This window comes from Xiphophorus hellerii, chromosome 1 (genome assembly GCF_003331165.1).
Source record: "Xiphophorus hellerii strain 12219 chromosome 1, Xiphophorus_hellerii-4.1, whole genome shotgun sequence".
NCBI classification, from domain to species: Eukaryota; Metazoa; Chordata; class Actinopteri; order Cyprinodontiformes; family Poeciliidae; genus Xiphophorus; species Xiphophorus hellerii.
In genome coordinates, this window is record NC_045672.1 from 9,521,578 (window position 1) to 9,537,616 (window position 16,039).

Here is a 16,039-nt window from a genome sequence, read left to right on the forward strand (position 1 = left end):
TATGAAATGTGTAATCCCGTCCATCCTCATGTTTAATAATGCCTATTTTTTTTGTCTAATGAATGCTGTGTGACAGACCTGTAACTCCACTCTGAAGTAATATACTGCTGCAATACTTGTTCTGTAAGGACTATAGTGATCAAATATGCCAATAATATTCTCAGTAAATTTATATATAATTGGGCTATTGATGTGAAATTCACTCTCATTGTCGCTAACAACAAAAGTGCTCCAAACATACAAAGAAATTAGAACAATTATCTCATAATTCAAGTCATGTGTAACAAATTGGATTGGCAAAGGGATGACATTATGAAAAAGGCATAGAAAGCTCTGCATCATATTATGGATTCTTTAGTGAATTAAACTGACCAGGTTTGTCATCTGCTACGTTTTTACCAAACGCTAAACTTTACCAGGATTTGGCTTTGAAATATTGTACATTTCAGGGATGAAATTCTTAAGATGAAAAGAGGAGGATTTTTCAGCAACAGGCGGGTTGATCACCTGACTTTAATCCATTTGGAAATCAACGGAAAAAAAAAATAAATCACTCGCAACACAAATAGTAACAATGGGGTTTAATTACTGGTATTGTGCTACAATAGAGCAGATCAGATCTCAAAAAGCCTGAATGTGTTCATTTCCTCTAGATACACTGTTACAATTATAATTCCTGTGTGTGTTTGAAGGTATAATAATGGTAATAAATACCCCTTTATTATATTGTCACATTACATTCTCAAACTTCTTTGTGTTTCATTTGGGGGTTTATGCAATAGCAACTCAGAGTAGAGCACAGATGTCAATTTGAAGGGAAAATATACATTAAAAAATATTTTTTTAAAAACCTTGAAAAGTGCAGTATGTATTTGTTTTTAGTCTTTAAGGAGTTCATGAGTTCAATTTATTAATTTGTTGTTGTTTCACATATGCCAAACATTTTTTTAAGCATATTTTGCATAACGTGCAGTGAAAGAGTGGACTGAACATGTGTGAAAGAGCAGCTGATTCTGTAACTTTGTCTTTATGATGTCGGCTCTTAACTCAGGTCCCAATCATGAGACCTCTGACAGTCCATAGTTGCAGTGAATTTTGATTTAGGTTTATCAGAGTAAAACAGGGATAAATCAAAGGCACATAACACTTTTCAGATTTTTATTTGTCAAAAAAATGTGAGAACCTTGAGTGATTCTCTATCCTACTTTGTGTTGGTCTATCACATAAAGTCCTAAGAAAATACACTGAAGTTTATAGTGTGCCAAAATGTGTGACCCAGATGTGTGATCAGGCAGTGCCTTTACTTCATGATGCTGATTAAATACGAAGCTGTGACAGCCACTTCAGCAGCCACCTGCCTCGTTAAAGCCTGGATTTCTGCGACCTCTGACCTCTGGATGACCGGCCTCAAACCGAAGACTTCCTCTATATTTCCGGTACAACTATCATTGTACTGAAGCTGTCGTTGCTGAAGGGCTAAACCGCCCCGCAGCCATCATCCTGCTTCTCACGCTGACCAGTTACAACTTGTCTAGACGTCCTCGTGCTCTCCTGACACGGACCCATCCCAAATCCTGTTAACATCCGCGGCTCGCGCCACAATAACCTACATTCTGCTGCAGTCGCTCCCGCTGGCTGAGGCGGGTTTGTGAGGAGGCGCCGGGATAAAGGAAAATTAGAAAAAGAAAAAAAAGCTGTAAATCCTGGTGACAGAGCGTGAGCATGAAGGGAGGCTGCGGACACCCGGAAAGGGGAGATGATGCTTTTTTTTCTTTTGTGTTTCTAAATCTGTGTTGGGGAAAGGAGCGTGTGTGTGATTTGGATCACCATATTGACGTGGCAGCGTTCCAAGCGTTCAAGCCAGGAAGGAAAAACACAGGAGGCAGGGATCTAGCCTGACTGGGACACACACACACACACATAGCCATGTTAACACAATGTGATACAAGTATTGGATATTTTATTCAGCAAAGAATAAAATTGCTGATTTTGCTTAAAGCAGCAATTTGGACTTATGAGAGTAAATCAAAGGGTCAAGTATTCAATGTATATTTAGATTTTATTCTTATTGAGTAAACTTTATTGAATTGAATTCAGTTTATTACAATACAACTTTTACAATGATTACTAAGCTGTTACTAATATGTTAACTTAAAAAATATTTTTTTATTTGAAGCCATTGTACCACACCCTTCTTATCAAATTTCACTTTCTTAGGGCTAGAAAGACACCCTACCCATTTAGTATAAACACAGAAAAGTAGGGTCAATACAAAGAATGGGACCAAGAGATTAAAAAGGTTTAGCTCTGGGGTAACATTTTAATTCTTTATTTTTCTTTCTTTCTTTTCAAATCTTTGTTTGGCTCTGCCAGCTTATTCTGTTTTACTAACTCGGCAAAGAAACACTCTGGTCCATATCTGCTGGAACCAGATAAACTACCTGAAAGACAAAAAAATTGTTATAATCATTTCATTCACATGAAAACTGATAAACTTGCAGTTTACGTCAATGTGTTCTTACATACCGACATTTGAAAATATCAAATGAGGGTTGGAAAGAGCCAAAGGTTGAGTTTTGAGATGATTTAAACCGACCTAAGCATCAACTTGGTTGGCACAGAAGGACATAGTGGTGATCTATCAGCTCCACTTCCAGCAAAATACATTGAAGCTGTTATGTGGCAAAATGTGGCAAACATCTGTAATCTATCATCACCCGTTTGATGTAAACTTACTTTTGTCATTTAACAGCTTATTCCAGTAGATATTTTAAAAGTGTCAACAAAGTTTACCCAGGTCACTTCAGCTTAATATTTTTGAACAGACTCATTTTTGCAGTTAATGCAATAATGTGAACACCGGATCTATTGTTTGTGTAAATCTTTGTGACTTTAACACGCTCACAGTCCGAGACCGCTTCCCTTCGTTATTGTGTCTCTGCGAGGACATTTATTACTCGAAGATACCACGGGACTGAGCGACCTCTTCAAGACACAGGCCAGAGTAAACCAGGAGCACAGCGTGGACGGACGCGTGCCCGTGCAGACGCGCGGTCACGCAGCTCTCTGTCTGCTCCTCTGGGCTTCTCGTCTCAGCCTTGTGTATCTCCTTCCATCAGCCGTGATGGGGGGGAAAAAACTGATATTGAATTTGAGCCGTCATTAGAAACTGTGTACCACCCAGACAGCATTATAAATTGGTACTGAATGGGAAGCTTGTGAGTCAATGTTGGAGGAAATTTGAAGCTTAAAAATTTGCATAATGCGATTTTTTTTTTTCCAGCCCCCAAAACTAAGTATCAGGAAATTGATCTGCCCATTTAGCCGCGTGCAAATTAGTGTTAAACTGGGATGATCGCGCGGATGTGCCTGTAATTATTCGCATCACTAATCCCATATGTTACGTTTTGGGGAGACGCTATAAAGGAGATCCAAAATTACCTAAATATTTTAAATAAATAAGAAAATCATTATCGTGTTTCATTAATTAATTAAAATTGGAAGTAAACCCGGCTTATTGGGCATAGCTGCGTATTTACATTCAGAAAATGTTTTTATCCACAAAAAATATCTATTTCACTGTTTCACAAAAAAAAAGTCAACTTGAGTCATAATTGTCGGTGGGCGGGGCTAATACTGCTAAATGCTTGAAGGTGGACGGAAACATGAAGTGATCTAAAACTTTGGTCCAGGTTGACTCTGCTGACTTTGCACTTGATAAAACAAACAGCAGATGACCTGTTTCTCCGTATCACAACTAATGTAAAAACATCACGTAGATTCTGGACCTCTCCATCTTGAAAGGGATTTGCTTTTCAATATTTCCAAGGCTGTGGTAATCCCTATTGACTGTACCAGCTTTTCTATACCACTTTCTTCTTCCACTCAAACTTCTGGGACACTGTTGATGCCCCTTTTCCACTTAATAAATAAAATCATCTTTTGGAAATTTTTTGCCTTATTGTTGTTTCCTTATAATGTATTATGCTTTTTGGAAGATGTGATTGATAACCTAAATTAACATGTGCAATAAAAAAAAAAACAGAAGATAATTATAAGGTACGAGGTGCTTTTTCCACCGCACTGTAATGAATGAATTTCACATTTCTAAATACAATTACTGAAATTATAGATAGATAGATAGATAGATAGATAGATAGATAGATAGATAGATAGATAGATAGATAGATAGATAGATAGATAGATAGATAGATAGATAGATAGATAGATAGATAGATAGATAGATAGATAGATAGATGATGTTTATTTATTACACGAGGCATCTTCGGATCCCCAACCTTTCAGAAAATATATAAGTTGCAGCTGAAATTGGAGTAACCCATGTCTGAGTGTAAGGGAGATGTAGTAATGGGCATAACAAGCAGATTACGTCACTTTTACATGATTTAATCTGATACAACCGGAGCTGACCTCACAGTGAGGGATGCGCAAAGCAAGAAAATCTGAAAAATCTGAAACGGCAACCTCAGTCTTTCTTTAGCTTATATGCATTTATTTAAGTTTCAGAGGATTCCCTTTCATCACATCATAAGTTTGTGCTCTTGTTGACAGTGCCCGCAGGCCGGGCACTGTCTGTAGGGATGGTCACGCTTCATTGTAAGGAGATGACGGTGTGATACGGACTGCTTCTCCATCCTTTTCCAGCTGCGGGGATGGCGACGCCGCGGGTGCTGTGTAACAGCCCTTCTTACCGGAGCCGCGCATTTAAAGAGAAAAAGGAGAGAGGGAGAGGCGGTGGAGATGCAAGCAAAAGGGGGAGGGGAGGCGAGATGGAGGAGAGCGTGATTGCGTGTGTGTGTGCGTGTGTGTGTGTGCGTATGGATGGATGCTACACATTTATACTGCCTCTCTCTCTCTCTCTCTCTCTCTCTCTCTCACACACACACACACACACGCTGAGCGACAGTGTGTGAGCCAGCCCGCCAGTCAGTGTGAGTGTGTGAGCCATGTTGGATGTGAATGAACAAGAGGAGAGATGCTGCCGCCGCCGCGCCGATCCTAGCGCTCACGCCTCCAGCTCCACGGAGCACAGCGGGTAGATGCCAACTCTCCAGGCCGGCAGAGAGACGGGGGAGCCTGGGGGAAGGTGTCGGGCGGTGCAGGCGGTCCTGGAAGTGGCCACCTAGCCGGAGCGGAACGAGGGTGGAGAGAAGTAAGGTGGAGACGTGGAGAAGTGGAAGCGCGCACTCTGGAGAGAAAGATAGAGGATAGTCTGAAGTGGAGAAGGGAGAAAGGAGGGGAGGGATACGGAGAAAGGAAGAGACTAAATGGCTGCACCTATAACGGGCTTCACCCCGCTCCTGCTCTCGTCTCTGGCGCTCCACCTGCTTCTCCTCGGTCCTTTGTTAGCCCTCACCCCGGGGACGGTGAACACAGGAGGGGCTCCCAGCAGAAGGACCCCTGCCCTCAGCTACCGAGTCGCCGGTGAAGTAAACCACCACCACCAGCAGCAGCAGCAGCATCGGTGTGAGGAAGCAGGCGGATTACCGAGGGGCAGCTGGGATCTCCGCTGGAGCAGGTGGACTGTAGTGCGGATACAGAGAGAGGAATGCACCGGAGCGCAGCGCGCAGGAGGGAACCTGGGAGGAGATCAACTGGATGGGGCACGGAAAGAGAGACTGAGAGGATTACAACGCCCTCGGGCTCATTTCCTACCACCTTTTACTCTTCGCCTCCCCAGCACCAGGAGCATCTCTACCTCTGATGGCTTCGGCACTGCAGAGGGTGTGGAGAGAGGCGAGATGGGGAGAAAGGGCGTTGTTTCACCTCCCGCTTCACCTGTCTTTACCTCTTTGCCGGCTCAAAACGGCAAGAAAAGGGCAGTACAAAGGACTAAAACGTGCGCGCAACGGTGGTGGGCGCCGAGGCCACACCTCGTCCAACGTGGTGCTGACAGAGCCTTTGTGCACGCCTCCGGACCGCGCAGCTCACCCGGAAGTTGCGAGAGGAGAGGGGGAAAGGTGTGCAGAGGGGCTCCTGAGGTGAAGAGAGTCTCAGCACCACGGCGTGTCCGCTGTCTAATCCCTAACAAGCAACACATCCTTTCAGCCAACAAGCCTTCACTTGGCTCCTTTACAGCCGCTCCCTCCTGGTGCAATCATCCTATTTCTGGATGCAGTTTACCTCATACTGACTGCTTCAGATGACATCTTCAGATGTTACACAGTTTGTACCATTTCAGACTGTGTCAGAGCAACAAAACTGGACTGCATCTGTCAGTTTCCAACTTTTAATCTCTGCAACAATGGCTGCATTTATAAAACCAATCAGCAACCAGTTTACAGGGAAAGCAGCAGCAAGATGGTTTGGGATGCCAATGGGAACTCAGCTAGTGTGGGGAGGAGGGCTGGTGATTGTTCTTACTTAAGGAGGCACAATGTTATCAATCTAAACAGGAGCAGAGAGAGGGGTGATGATGGAACGGTGGCGTGGTCCATGACAAGAGGAGGGGCTTTTTTAGATGGTTCTCTTTTTTGTTGTGGGTTTGCAAAACCCAAGCCTGCCAGAATTACAAGTGAAGGGAGGGGTGACGGTACAGATGGAAATGATCTCAGAGGAGGAAGAGGGGTTGACCACGTCAACAAACACGTTAACTTGTCTAATTACCCAGATAATGATTTAGTTTTTCCGTCTCCGACACTGGGGAAATTAGTGCCTGCATCCAGGCAGCAGAGCAGTCAAACCCTGGGAGGAAGGAGGGAGGTTACCGGTGGCTGCTTTAGCTGTTTGGGCCGAAGAGAAATGGGGGTGGCTCTCTCTATGACCCCCATGGGAGGCATGGCTCAGATGAATCTCCTCATCCAATTTGCACTCAGCAGCATTGCAGAGATGCGAGGCAGACAGGTTTTACCCAACAAAAGAGCCATTACGCCACTCGTTCAGACAGATGTAGATCATTTTTCAGTGAGAGTTAAACAAGCTGAAAAGCTCCACATGTGTGCTCTAAGAGTGAAGGAAACTTCAGAGGCTGAGTCTACCGGTGACTCAGGCCTTTTCTTGCCTGCTAAGTTTCCCGTTACATCTCCTTGTGCTGTGTCTGCCACATCTTACTCTGCTGCTGAAGATAATCCCTTTCTCCCTATGCAGCCTAATCACCCAGTAGTAAAGAGCATCTTGTTTTTCTCGCAAGTTAATGTGACAACTCAGCAGGATGAAACCATGCTTCACTCATCCTCTGCAGAGGAGGTAGTTTCAGCACCAAAAGAAGCTCTGCATGTGCTTTTGTGGAGCAAATTCAACACTAACAGCAATAACAACAACGAAAAGAAAGAAAATAATGAGAGTAATGGTCAGGAATCTGATATTGGAAAATCCTCGTGGCATAGCGAGATGCAACAAGGGGAATCTTGGGTGCGCTGAAAGTATTTCCAACGACTGCTCAGCAACTGAGCGAGGTGAAAGCACACATATGCAATTAAAATCCGGTGATCAAGAGCCATTAGAGCCCGAAGGTGTCAGACAGTCAGATAGGCAGCAGATGGGGACTGGAGAAGAAAGAAAGAAGAGTGCTGAAAGGGAGGGAGAGAGCTTGGAGGGGTCCGCTGCTGTTGCTGATGCTGTTTGGGGAGGAAAATTACAGGTGGGGGAGGGCAAGACGAGGCTGATGGGAGGCAAGGAACCACGTGCAGAAGAGGAAGAGGAGGTGTGGGAGAAGGAAAGGGTAAAGGGAGTAACAAAGACTGGCCAGGAAGAAAGTGAAGCAAAGGGAGGGTTGGGTCGGTATAGGGGCAGCAGCACCTCAACCATCACACAGTTTGATCGCAATAGAGGGAAGAGAGAAACCCAAGCAGATGAAAGCCACCAGGGAGCTGAGGGGGATGAGGTCGAGTGGGAGAAAAGACACACTTCAAGGGGAGAGAGGAGCCTGGAACGCCTGATAATAGTGGCAGATGATGATAGCTCTCAGGGAGAAAAGGCAAGGAGGATTTTGATGCCATGGTCTCGTTCTAGACGTGCAGCCAATAGACACCCTCATTTCTCACTGTATAACTACCAAGTCCAGGTGGCAGAGAACCAGCCACCAAGCACCTCTGTCATTATAATGTCAGCCACAGACCCTGATGGAGGTGATGCAGGCCGGGTGAGCTACACAATGGCCCCACTGATGAATAGTCGATCATCTGACTATTTTCACATCCATCCAGACACAGGACTCATCACTAGCACTCAGATTCTGGACAGAGAACACATGGATCTGCATTACTTCCGGGTCACAGCGACAGATCACGGATCCCCTCGGCTCTCTGGGACCACAATGTTAGCCATTACTGTTTCAGACCGTAACGATCATTCACCTATATTTGAACAGGCAGAGTACAGAGAGACAATTAGGGAGAATGTGGAAGAAGGTTATCCAATTTTACAGTTGAGAGCAACAGGATTCAGACTCTCCATCCAATGCCAATATCCGTTACCGTTTTATCGGTGATTCTGCTGCAATAGCACGAGCTGCTTTCGAGATTGACCCACGTTCAGGACTAATTACAACCAGAGGATCTGTGGACAGGGAAACAAATGAACATTACACTCTTCAGGTGGAGGCCAGTGACCAAGGGAAGGATCCAGGTCCACGCTCTGCCACTGTCAAAGTTTATATAACCGTTCTGGATGAAAATGACAATGTACCACAGTTCAGCGAAAAGCGCTACGTGGTGGCAGTGAAGGAGGATGTTCGACCTCACTCTGAGATCCTACGTGTGAGCGCTACAGACAGGGACAAGGACAGCAATGCTGCTGTTCACTATAATATCATCAGTGGTAATAGTCGTGGACAGTTTTCCATTGATAGTGTAACAGGTGAAATTCAGGTGGTGGCACCACTGGACTATGAATCTGAGCGGGAGTATACACTTCGTGTTCGTGCTCAGGACAATGGCCGGCCACCTCTCTCCAACAATACTGGAATTGTGAGTGTGCAAGTGACCGATGTCAATGATAACCCTCCTATCTTTGTATCCACACCATTCCAAGCATCTGTACTTGAGAGTGCCCCAGTTGGTAGTTCAATCCTCCACATCCAGGCTATAGATACAGATTCAGCTGATAATGCTCGGCTGGAGTACAGGCTGACTGGGACTGGCTCCGACACACCCTTTGTCATCAACTCCGCAACGGGCTGGGTCACTGTCAGCTCGATTCTCGACAGGGAGTCTGTGGAACACTATTTCTTTGGTGTGGAGGCCAGAGATTATGGCATGCCACCTCTCTCTGCTACAGCGAGTGTCACCATTACAGTCATGGATGTTAATGACAATCAGCCCCGAGTTCCTCCAAAAGGAGTATTATTCCCGCCTGAATGAGGATGCAGCCGTTGGCACCAGTGTAGTGACTGTCACGGCTGTGGATAGAGATGTAAACAGTGCAGTGACTTATCAGATCACAGGCGGAAACACCAGAAACCGTTTTGCTATCAGCACAGCAGGAGGAGCGGGGCTTCTCTTCCTTAGCTCTACCACTGGACTATAAACAGGAGCGTCGTTATGTTCTAACTGTCACTGCCTCAGATCGAACACTCCATGACACTTGCCAGGTGCACATAAACATTACTGATGCCAACACGCACCGACCTGTTTTCCAGAGTGCCCATTACTCTGTCAGCGTGAACGAGGACAGGCCACCAGGAAGTACAGTGGTTGTGATTAGCGCTACAGATGACGATGTAGGAGAAAATGCTCGGATCACGTACTTTCTTGAAGACAACATCCCCCAGTTCCGTATTGATCCGGCAACAGGAGCGAATCACACTCCAGGCAGAGCTTGACTATGAGGACCAAATGACCTACACTTTAGCTATCACAGCGAAAGACAATGGCATACCACAGAAATCTGACACTACATATGTTGAGGTGAACGTGAATGACGTGAATGACAATGCACCTCAGTTCCTCAGTCCCAGATATCAGGGGACAGTGAGTGAAGATGCTCCCCCCTTCACTAGTGTCCTGCAGATCTCCGCCACTGACCGTGACGCACACGCCAATGGCCGGGTTCAGTACACTTTTCAAAATGGTGAGGATGGAGATGGAGATTTTACCATTGAACCCACTTCTGGCATTGTACGAACTGTTCGCCGTTTGGATCGGGAGAGTGTGCCATTTTACGAGCTCACAGCCTATGCTGTGGATCGTGGGGTTCCCCCTCAAAGAACACCTGTCCACATCCAGGTGACAGTTCTTGATGTAAATGACAATGCTCCTGTCTTCCCTGCTGACGATTTTGAGGTATTGGTTAAGGAAAATAGCGCTGTGGGGTCTGTGGTAGCCCAGATTACTGCCACTGACCCTGATGAAGGTGCTAATGCTCAGATCATGTACCAAATTGTTGAGGGCAATATCCCTGAGATCTTTCAGATGGACATCTTTTCAGGAGAGCTCACCTCACTCATTGATCTTGACTATGAGGCTCGCAATGAATACGTTATTGTAGTCCAGGCCACATCAGCACCTCTAGTGAGCCGGGCTACCATCAGAATCCGTTTGGTGGACCAGAACGACAATCGGCCAACCCTGCAAGACTTTCAAATCATTTTCAACAACTTTGTTTCCAATCGGTCCAACAGTTTCCCCAGTGGGGTGATTGGCAGGGTACCAGCCCATGACCCTGATGTGTCTGACAGGCTGTACTACACCATCGACAGAGGCAATGAGCTTCACCTTCTGCTCCTGAATCACACCAGCGGAGAGATTCGACTGAGCCGAAAACTGGATAACAACAGGCCCCTGGTTGCTCCCATGCTGATCACTGTCACAGGTAAGAGACCGTGAAGGGAATATGTGTGGCAAATGTGGACTGGAGAGTGTGTGTGTTAAGCTCATTTAGATGCCCCTACAGCTTTATTTGGCAAGGAAAATAGTGTGAAGATAAGAATTTCAGCTCTACAAGGTTGGGAGTAAAAGATAAATGCTAAAGCTGGAGAATGAGAGGGTTGCTTTTTGAGTTTCTCTTGAAGAAAATGCTTTTATTAAAAGCATGAGCTGGCATTTCTAAAGGCCTCTTGAATAATAAACCAACCGAAAAAATATTGCAACTTCCATCCACAATTCAGATAGTAAAAGAAATGTATTTTATCTACTTTTGTATTTTATATATTCTTTTTGGAATAGAATAATCTCACACTGAAACAATTTTAAGAAATTAAACCCTTAATTCAGTAAGGAATTAAAGCCCAATCTTTAATAAATATTGGTTTTATCCCTAAATACATCAAAAAGTGGCCAGAGTGTCTCAAATCTTTTGGTTTATATTACTTTAATGTTCTTTGTTTTACAGGTTTTCTGTAAAAACAGTAAAACATTTAGATTCATTTCGTTTTAATCTTCCAAAATCTGGAATTGCTTACTATAAAATAGCTACCTCACTAAACTTGCAGAAGTACACAGACACTACAGTGCATAAACATTTAAAACAACTGAAACTATGGCAAACAGTAAGAGCAATAATGGCCATTCTGAGGTCACCAATAGTAATAGTTTATTTTAAACATTTTTTTTTTACATGAGTGTTAAAATTGTTTTTGTTCTGACCAGAGTAGCTTTTGTGTTGTGTTTGCAGATTCTCTAACAGTAACTCTAGATGGAATATAGAGAGTGAAGAAGGTATTGTTTTAGCAAGAATTGCATAAAATCATGCAAATTAATAAAGACTGATGGTCATTCTATCTGCAAACACAATTAATTGATTAGATCTGAGAAAAGTGTGACCCAAATTGCCTTAACTATTTCATTTGAATAAAGAAACTGTGAAAGCTAAAATAGTAGCATAAAATGATACAGTTCTACCTAGTCAAAGTAAAGTGCTTTTATTGGTCAGATATCTATAATTGACTATCACTGCATTTAGTATTGTAAGGTGTTTGCTGCTTGCATGATACAGTTCAGAAAACGTTGTGAGGGCAACAACCTTTTTGACTTCCCTTACTTGTAAATCAGTCATATCAGAGAACGAATAGAATTTATGTTTCAAGCTGCTTAAATGTACCACCACCACACAGGACTTTGTTTTATTCAAATATGTTTTCTGTAATGTGCTTTTAAAGAAGCTTTCCTTTGCACTTATTGGGTTTAGCTCTAAGGCTTCACAGATCCTCTGCTGTCAGCGATCAAAGCCTTGGAGACCAAATAAGCTCCAGAAAATTAAAAGGAGAGCAACGTTCATGCTTTGAGGATGTGATTGTTTTTCTGTTTGCGTTCTGCTCAGCGGAGGAGAGGTTGCATGGGATTGTGTGTGACCTGCTATCCCACTAACACAGTTTTTTTTTTTTATCTTAAAAAAGAGCTTCATTTGCTTAGATGTCAGTTGATTAATATTTACTTTGGTGTCATTTTCCACGACTAAACGAGGAGAATGCTGTGTGAGAGGATGAGAAAGTGGTGGGAAGCATAATGAAAGTGAATGAGAGAGTGAAAAGAATGAGAGAGAATGAATTATGAGTTTTTTGGGATCATTACACGAGAGTGAGTGACGGTGAGCGAGCTTGAGCGAGAAAGTAGATAGTTTTAGTAGATAAGTGAGTGTGTAAATAGGTTTAGTAGAAGAGTTACTTCACTAATCATCCAAGTAGCAGAGTGAGAGTGAGAAAGGAAGATAGAGTGACTTTGTGAAAGCATATGAGTTTATACATAAATTATAATGATTATGAAGCAGAGCGGTGATTAGCTCTAAAATGTGTAATAAGCCTTCAAATGAATTCATCCTTTTTAGGACCAGCAAATCTCACACTGAATATAAAACAAAACAGAACTTCATTTGTGTTAATCTATTTCAGTCAGAAAAAAAAGAAGAAAAAAAGTCAGTATTAGATTTTTTTTTTAAATCCCTTGTGGAATAATAGTTTATACATCACCGTTTGGCAATTGAACAGCACTCAGCCTGCTGCTGTTGTTTCAGAAGGACTTCATAAGGATTTTACTGGATTTCTATTTAAAATTTCCTGGCACTTCAAACCAGAGGACAAAATGTCAACAAACATGGAGTTTTAAAATCCACTTCAAAAATTAAACTGACGAAGAAGAGGATGGCAAAGCACTTCTATCATATAAATATGAGGAGAAATGAAAAACAATTCTTGCCATTAGACGATGTTGGTTTTATCTTTGTCTCTGTAGTCGACTCAGCTGATAGTCAGGGTCACTGACTATCTGCTGTTGTCAGAAAGGGACAGTTAAGAAAAAAACCCTCTTAAGCAGTTTCTAATTTCACTCTAAAAAATTTCTGGGCACAAAATAAAGTATTACTCAGGGCAACAGAGGTCCTTCCTTAACAAATACATGTTTCCAAAAAGATCTCATCTATGCAAAACGTATAGTTTTAGTAGAGTTTAGCAAACATTTTCCTAGCATTGGTACACGGAGCATCTAGTGCTGCTCCTCCGTGGTAGGCCTTACCATCTTGCTCTCTGAGCTTTTGGTAAGATAGAGATGGGTCTCGATCAAGATGCTTTAGTACGTCTCCATCATTTACCTTTACTTACATTTGTCAACCTTTGCTTCCATCTGCCTCTTCCGGTTTGCGTTCAGGTCAGATGAGCCACATGTCGATCCATTTCCATTTTCAGTCTGTTCCTCCTCCTCTGTGAAGCAATTACACCCTCCCTCGCCCTTTCCTATTCCTCCTTCTCCGCCGCTCCAGGATGTGACAGTTATGAGATTATAATGAAACAACAGTCAGGCAGAGTCACAGTCAGAGCAAAGCTGTCACTTTCATTGTTTGCTGTGTATTATCTGTGTCGCCATGTCGGCTCCCAGCTCACGACTCACTTCCTCTTGCCTCATTGCATTTGTAGAGCTAAGTTTTTCTGTTTTAACTTTTCTATTAGTCCCTTTTTCCTGTCTTTTTTATTTTTACATGTGTGTGTTTTTTCATGTGCCTTGATCTTTCAGGCATTGTGCTCCCTACGTTTTGTCTTATTTTCATTCCACCTGGGATTCTTTGTACACTGGAGCACAGGAGAAGGGCCCCTGGCTGTAGCTTACCTCTGTGAACAACACTGCAAGAGAATGATGGCTTGATTTCCAAATGCAGAAATGTGAAAATGGAACACGTTTTGAGCAATTTTGTTATTTCAAGAGCGGAAAAGGAAAATGTACTTGAAGCAAAGTTAGTGATCACTGCACATGTGAGTTTTTGTAAAGCATGTTCCTGTCAGATTTCGCCCGTTCCACTGAATAACACATTTTGGACCTAATAGAACAGTGAGAGTCGTGATAAAAAAATAAAAAATAAAAATTTTGTGGAAAACCAGAGGTGCTTTATCCTCTTCATCATTCGTTCTTGTTTAATATCCATGCTTACCCAGTTCATTGTTCTGTCTGTGATAAATTCCTGCACAGAATCAAGATAGACCAGCATTTTACTCTTGATTTAGTACAGTTCTTCTGTTTTTTTCCCTCCAAAATGCCACAGAGTTGTGTGTTTTATCTTTATCAATTTGCATGGCTTGTTTTAAAATGACTTTATATTTCTTTACATTTTCAAACTTGTAATTTAAATGTAAAATTGGATAAGATGCTGAAAAGTTATCATTTTTTTTCGTGTCCATGCAAAGCATCACCATTCCTGGTGTCTGCTGAATGCCATCAAAGATTTGTTCTTCAGTGGAACAAGGTTTTATCTTACTTTTTTAATCAAACTTCTAATTCATCTGTTTTAACTATAATCTAAAATTAAATGCCTATTTCTCTAATCATAGTATTAATTACGTAGATTAGCAGCTACTTTATAACACACTCCTCCTGCTGTTTGACAGACATCAGTTATTTTAGTTTTTTAAAGGCTTACTCCATATCTGCTGGTTCGTGTAATAAGATTTGAAATGTTGGAAAATTTGTAAAATGTAGATGCATTGCATCACTGCAATTTTGCGAGGGCAACAAAAAAATTCACCTATTTTCTCTTTCTCTCTGAGTTTTTGCCTGTTTAATCCCTCTCTCCTCTGATTATCCCCCTCTCCCTCAGCCTCTGCCTGTAATCCTCTCATACAGTAACTCTCGCTGGCTGTTTCTTTAAACTACATATTTTTCAGAAATATGTAGAAATATGTAGTTATGCTCCTTTCATTCTATCTCCTCACAACATTTCTCTGCTTCTTTTTCTTTTACTTCATTGCTTACAGTACTTCCTCCCTGTGAGTGTCTGCGTTGTGTACTGTGTAGGGTTGCGCATTCCGTGTTATTTGCAGACATGGGCATGCTTTATTTATTTGTGTTTCTGAGCAGTGTTTTCCTGTAGCAGATAGATTTGTTTTTTCTGTGTGTGTGTGTGTATAGGTTTTTGTGCATCACTTGCGTTTGTGTATTCTCAGGTGGCTCTGGATCGCACTTGAGGGTGCATTCATATCTTCTCTATGAATAATATCTACACACGCCAGAGTGCTGGGACTGCTTTCCTCCCATTTTTGCCCTTCGTGCTTTTCTCAAGTGCTTCCCTTTGCTCTTTCCTCCCTCTGTTTCTCTCTTTGCCCGTGTTGTCTGTCCACTTTCTTTCTCTAAATCTCTTCTTTGTTCTCTTTGTGACCGTTGGTGTCTGACTATTGATTCTGAGGGGATTCCTGTATTTGTCGTGCAAAGAGCCGCTGTTTATGCCCACAAAAACATGCACATGAAGCTGGCTTTAGGGTTGAGGCCATAATGAGATCACTTGGCATCCCAAACAGCAGCTGCTCAAGGTGTCCTTGAGCAAAGTAACCCTCACCAGCTCCAGTGGCCAGCAGCAGAGTCTGTGGCTGGTTGTACTGGCAAGCTCCCAGTAGTGGCTGTAGTTAGCCGTCTGAATGTAGAGCAGAGCTTTGCTGGGAGAAGAAACTTGTGCCTAAGTAGACGTCTCTGGGTGAAGGAAGGTTAAGGCAAAGTCGGCAGTGGCGTAAACATGTCTGGGAGACGTTTTCAGTCAGCATTTGTCTGAGAAGACATTTAGACAAGAGACAAACGTCAGTGTCTGCCCAGACACATTTTCTTCTTCAGTTTGACAGTCAAGTTGCTCAATTAAATGCTTCAAAATAAGTATGTGCAGCAATTTGTCTGGT

At 42.8% G+C, this 16,039-nt stretch overlaps 1 protein-coding gene and 1 long non-coding RNA gene across 2 annotated transcripts in view; one reads left to right on the forward strand and one right to left on the reverse strand.

Moving 5' to 3' along the window:
* Positions 1-4,492: 4,492 nt before the first annotated feature.
* Positions 4,493-5,409, reverse strand: LOC116721729 (uncharacterized). The gene is made up of 2 exons (XR_004339677.1): positions 5,299-5,409; positions 4,493-5,209 (listed from the first exon to the last, which is right to left on the reverse strand). It is a non-coding gene; the product is annotated as an uncharacterized LOC116721729 (long non-coding RNA).
* Positions 5,207-16,039, forward strand: part of celsr3 (cadherin, EGF LAG seven-pass G-type receptor 3) — a 120,900-nt gene continuing 110,067 nt past the window's right edge. The window contains 7 exon segments of the mRNA XM_032565568.1: positions 5,207-6,155; positions 6,157-7,365; positions 7,367-8,398; positions 8,400-9,278; positions 9,280-9,459; positions 9,461-9,757; positions 9,759-10,770. Coding sequence (XP_032421459.1) covers positions 5,289-6,155; positions 6,157-7,365; positions 7,367-8,398; positions 8,400-9,278; positions 9,280-9,459; positions 9,461-9,757; positions 9,759-10,770 — 5,476 coding nt within the window. The 5' untranslated portion in view covers positions 5,207-5,288.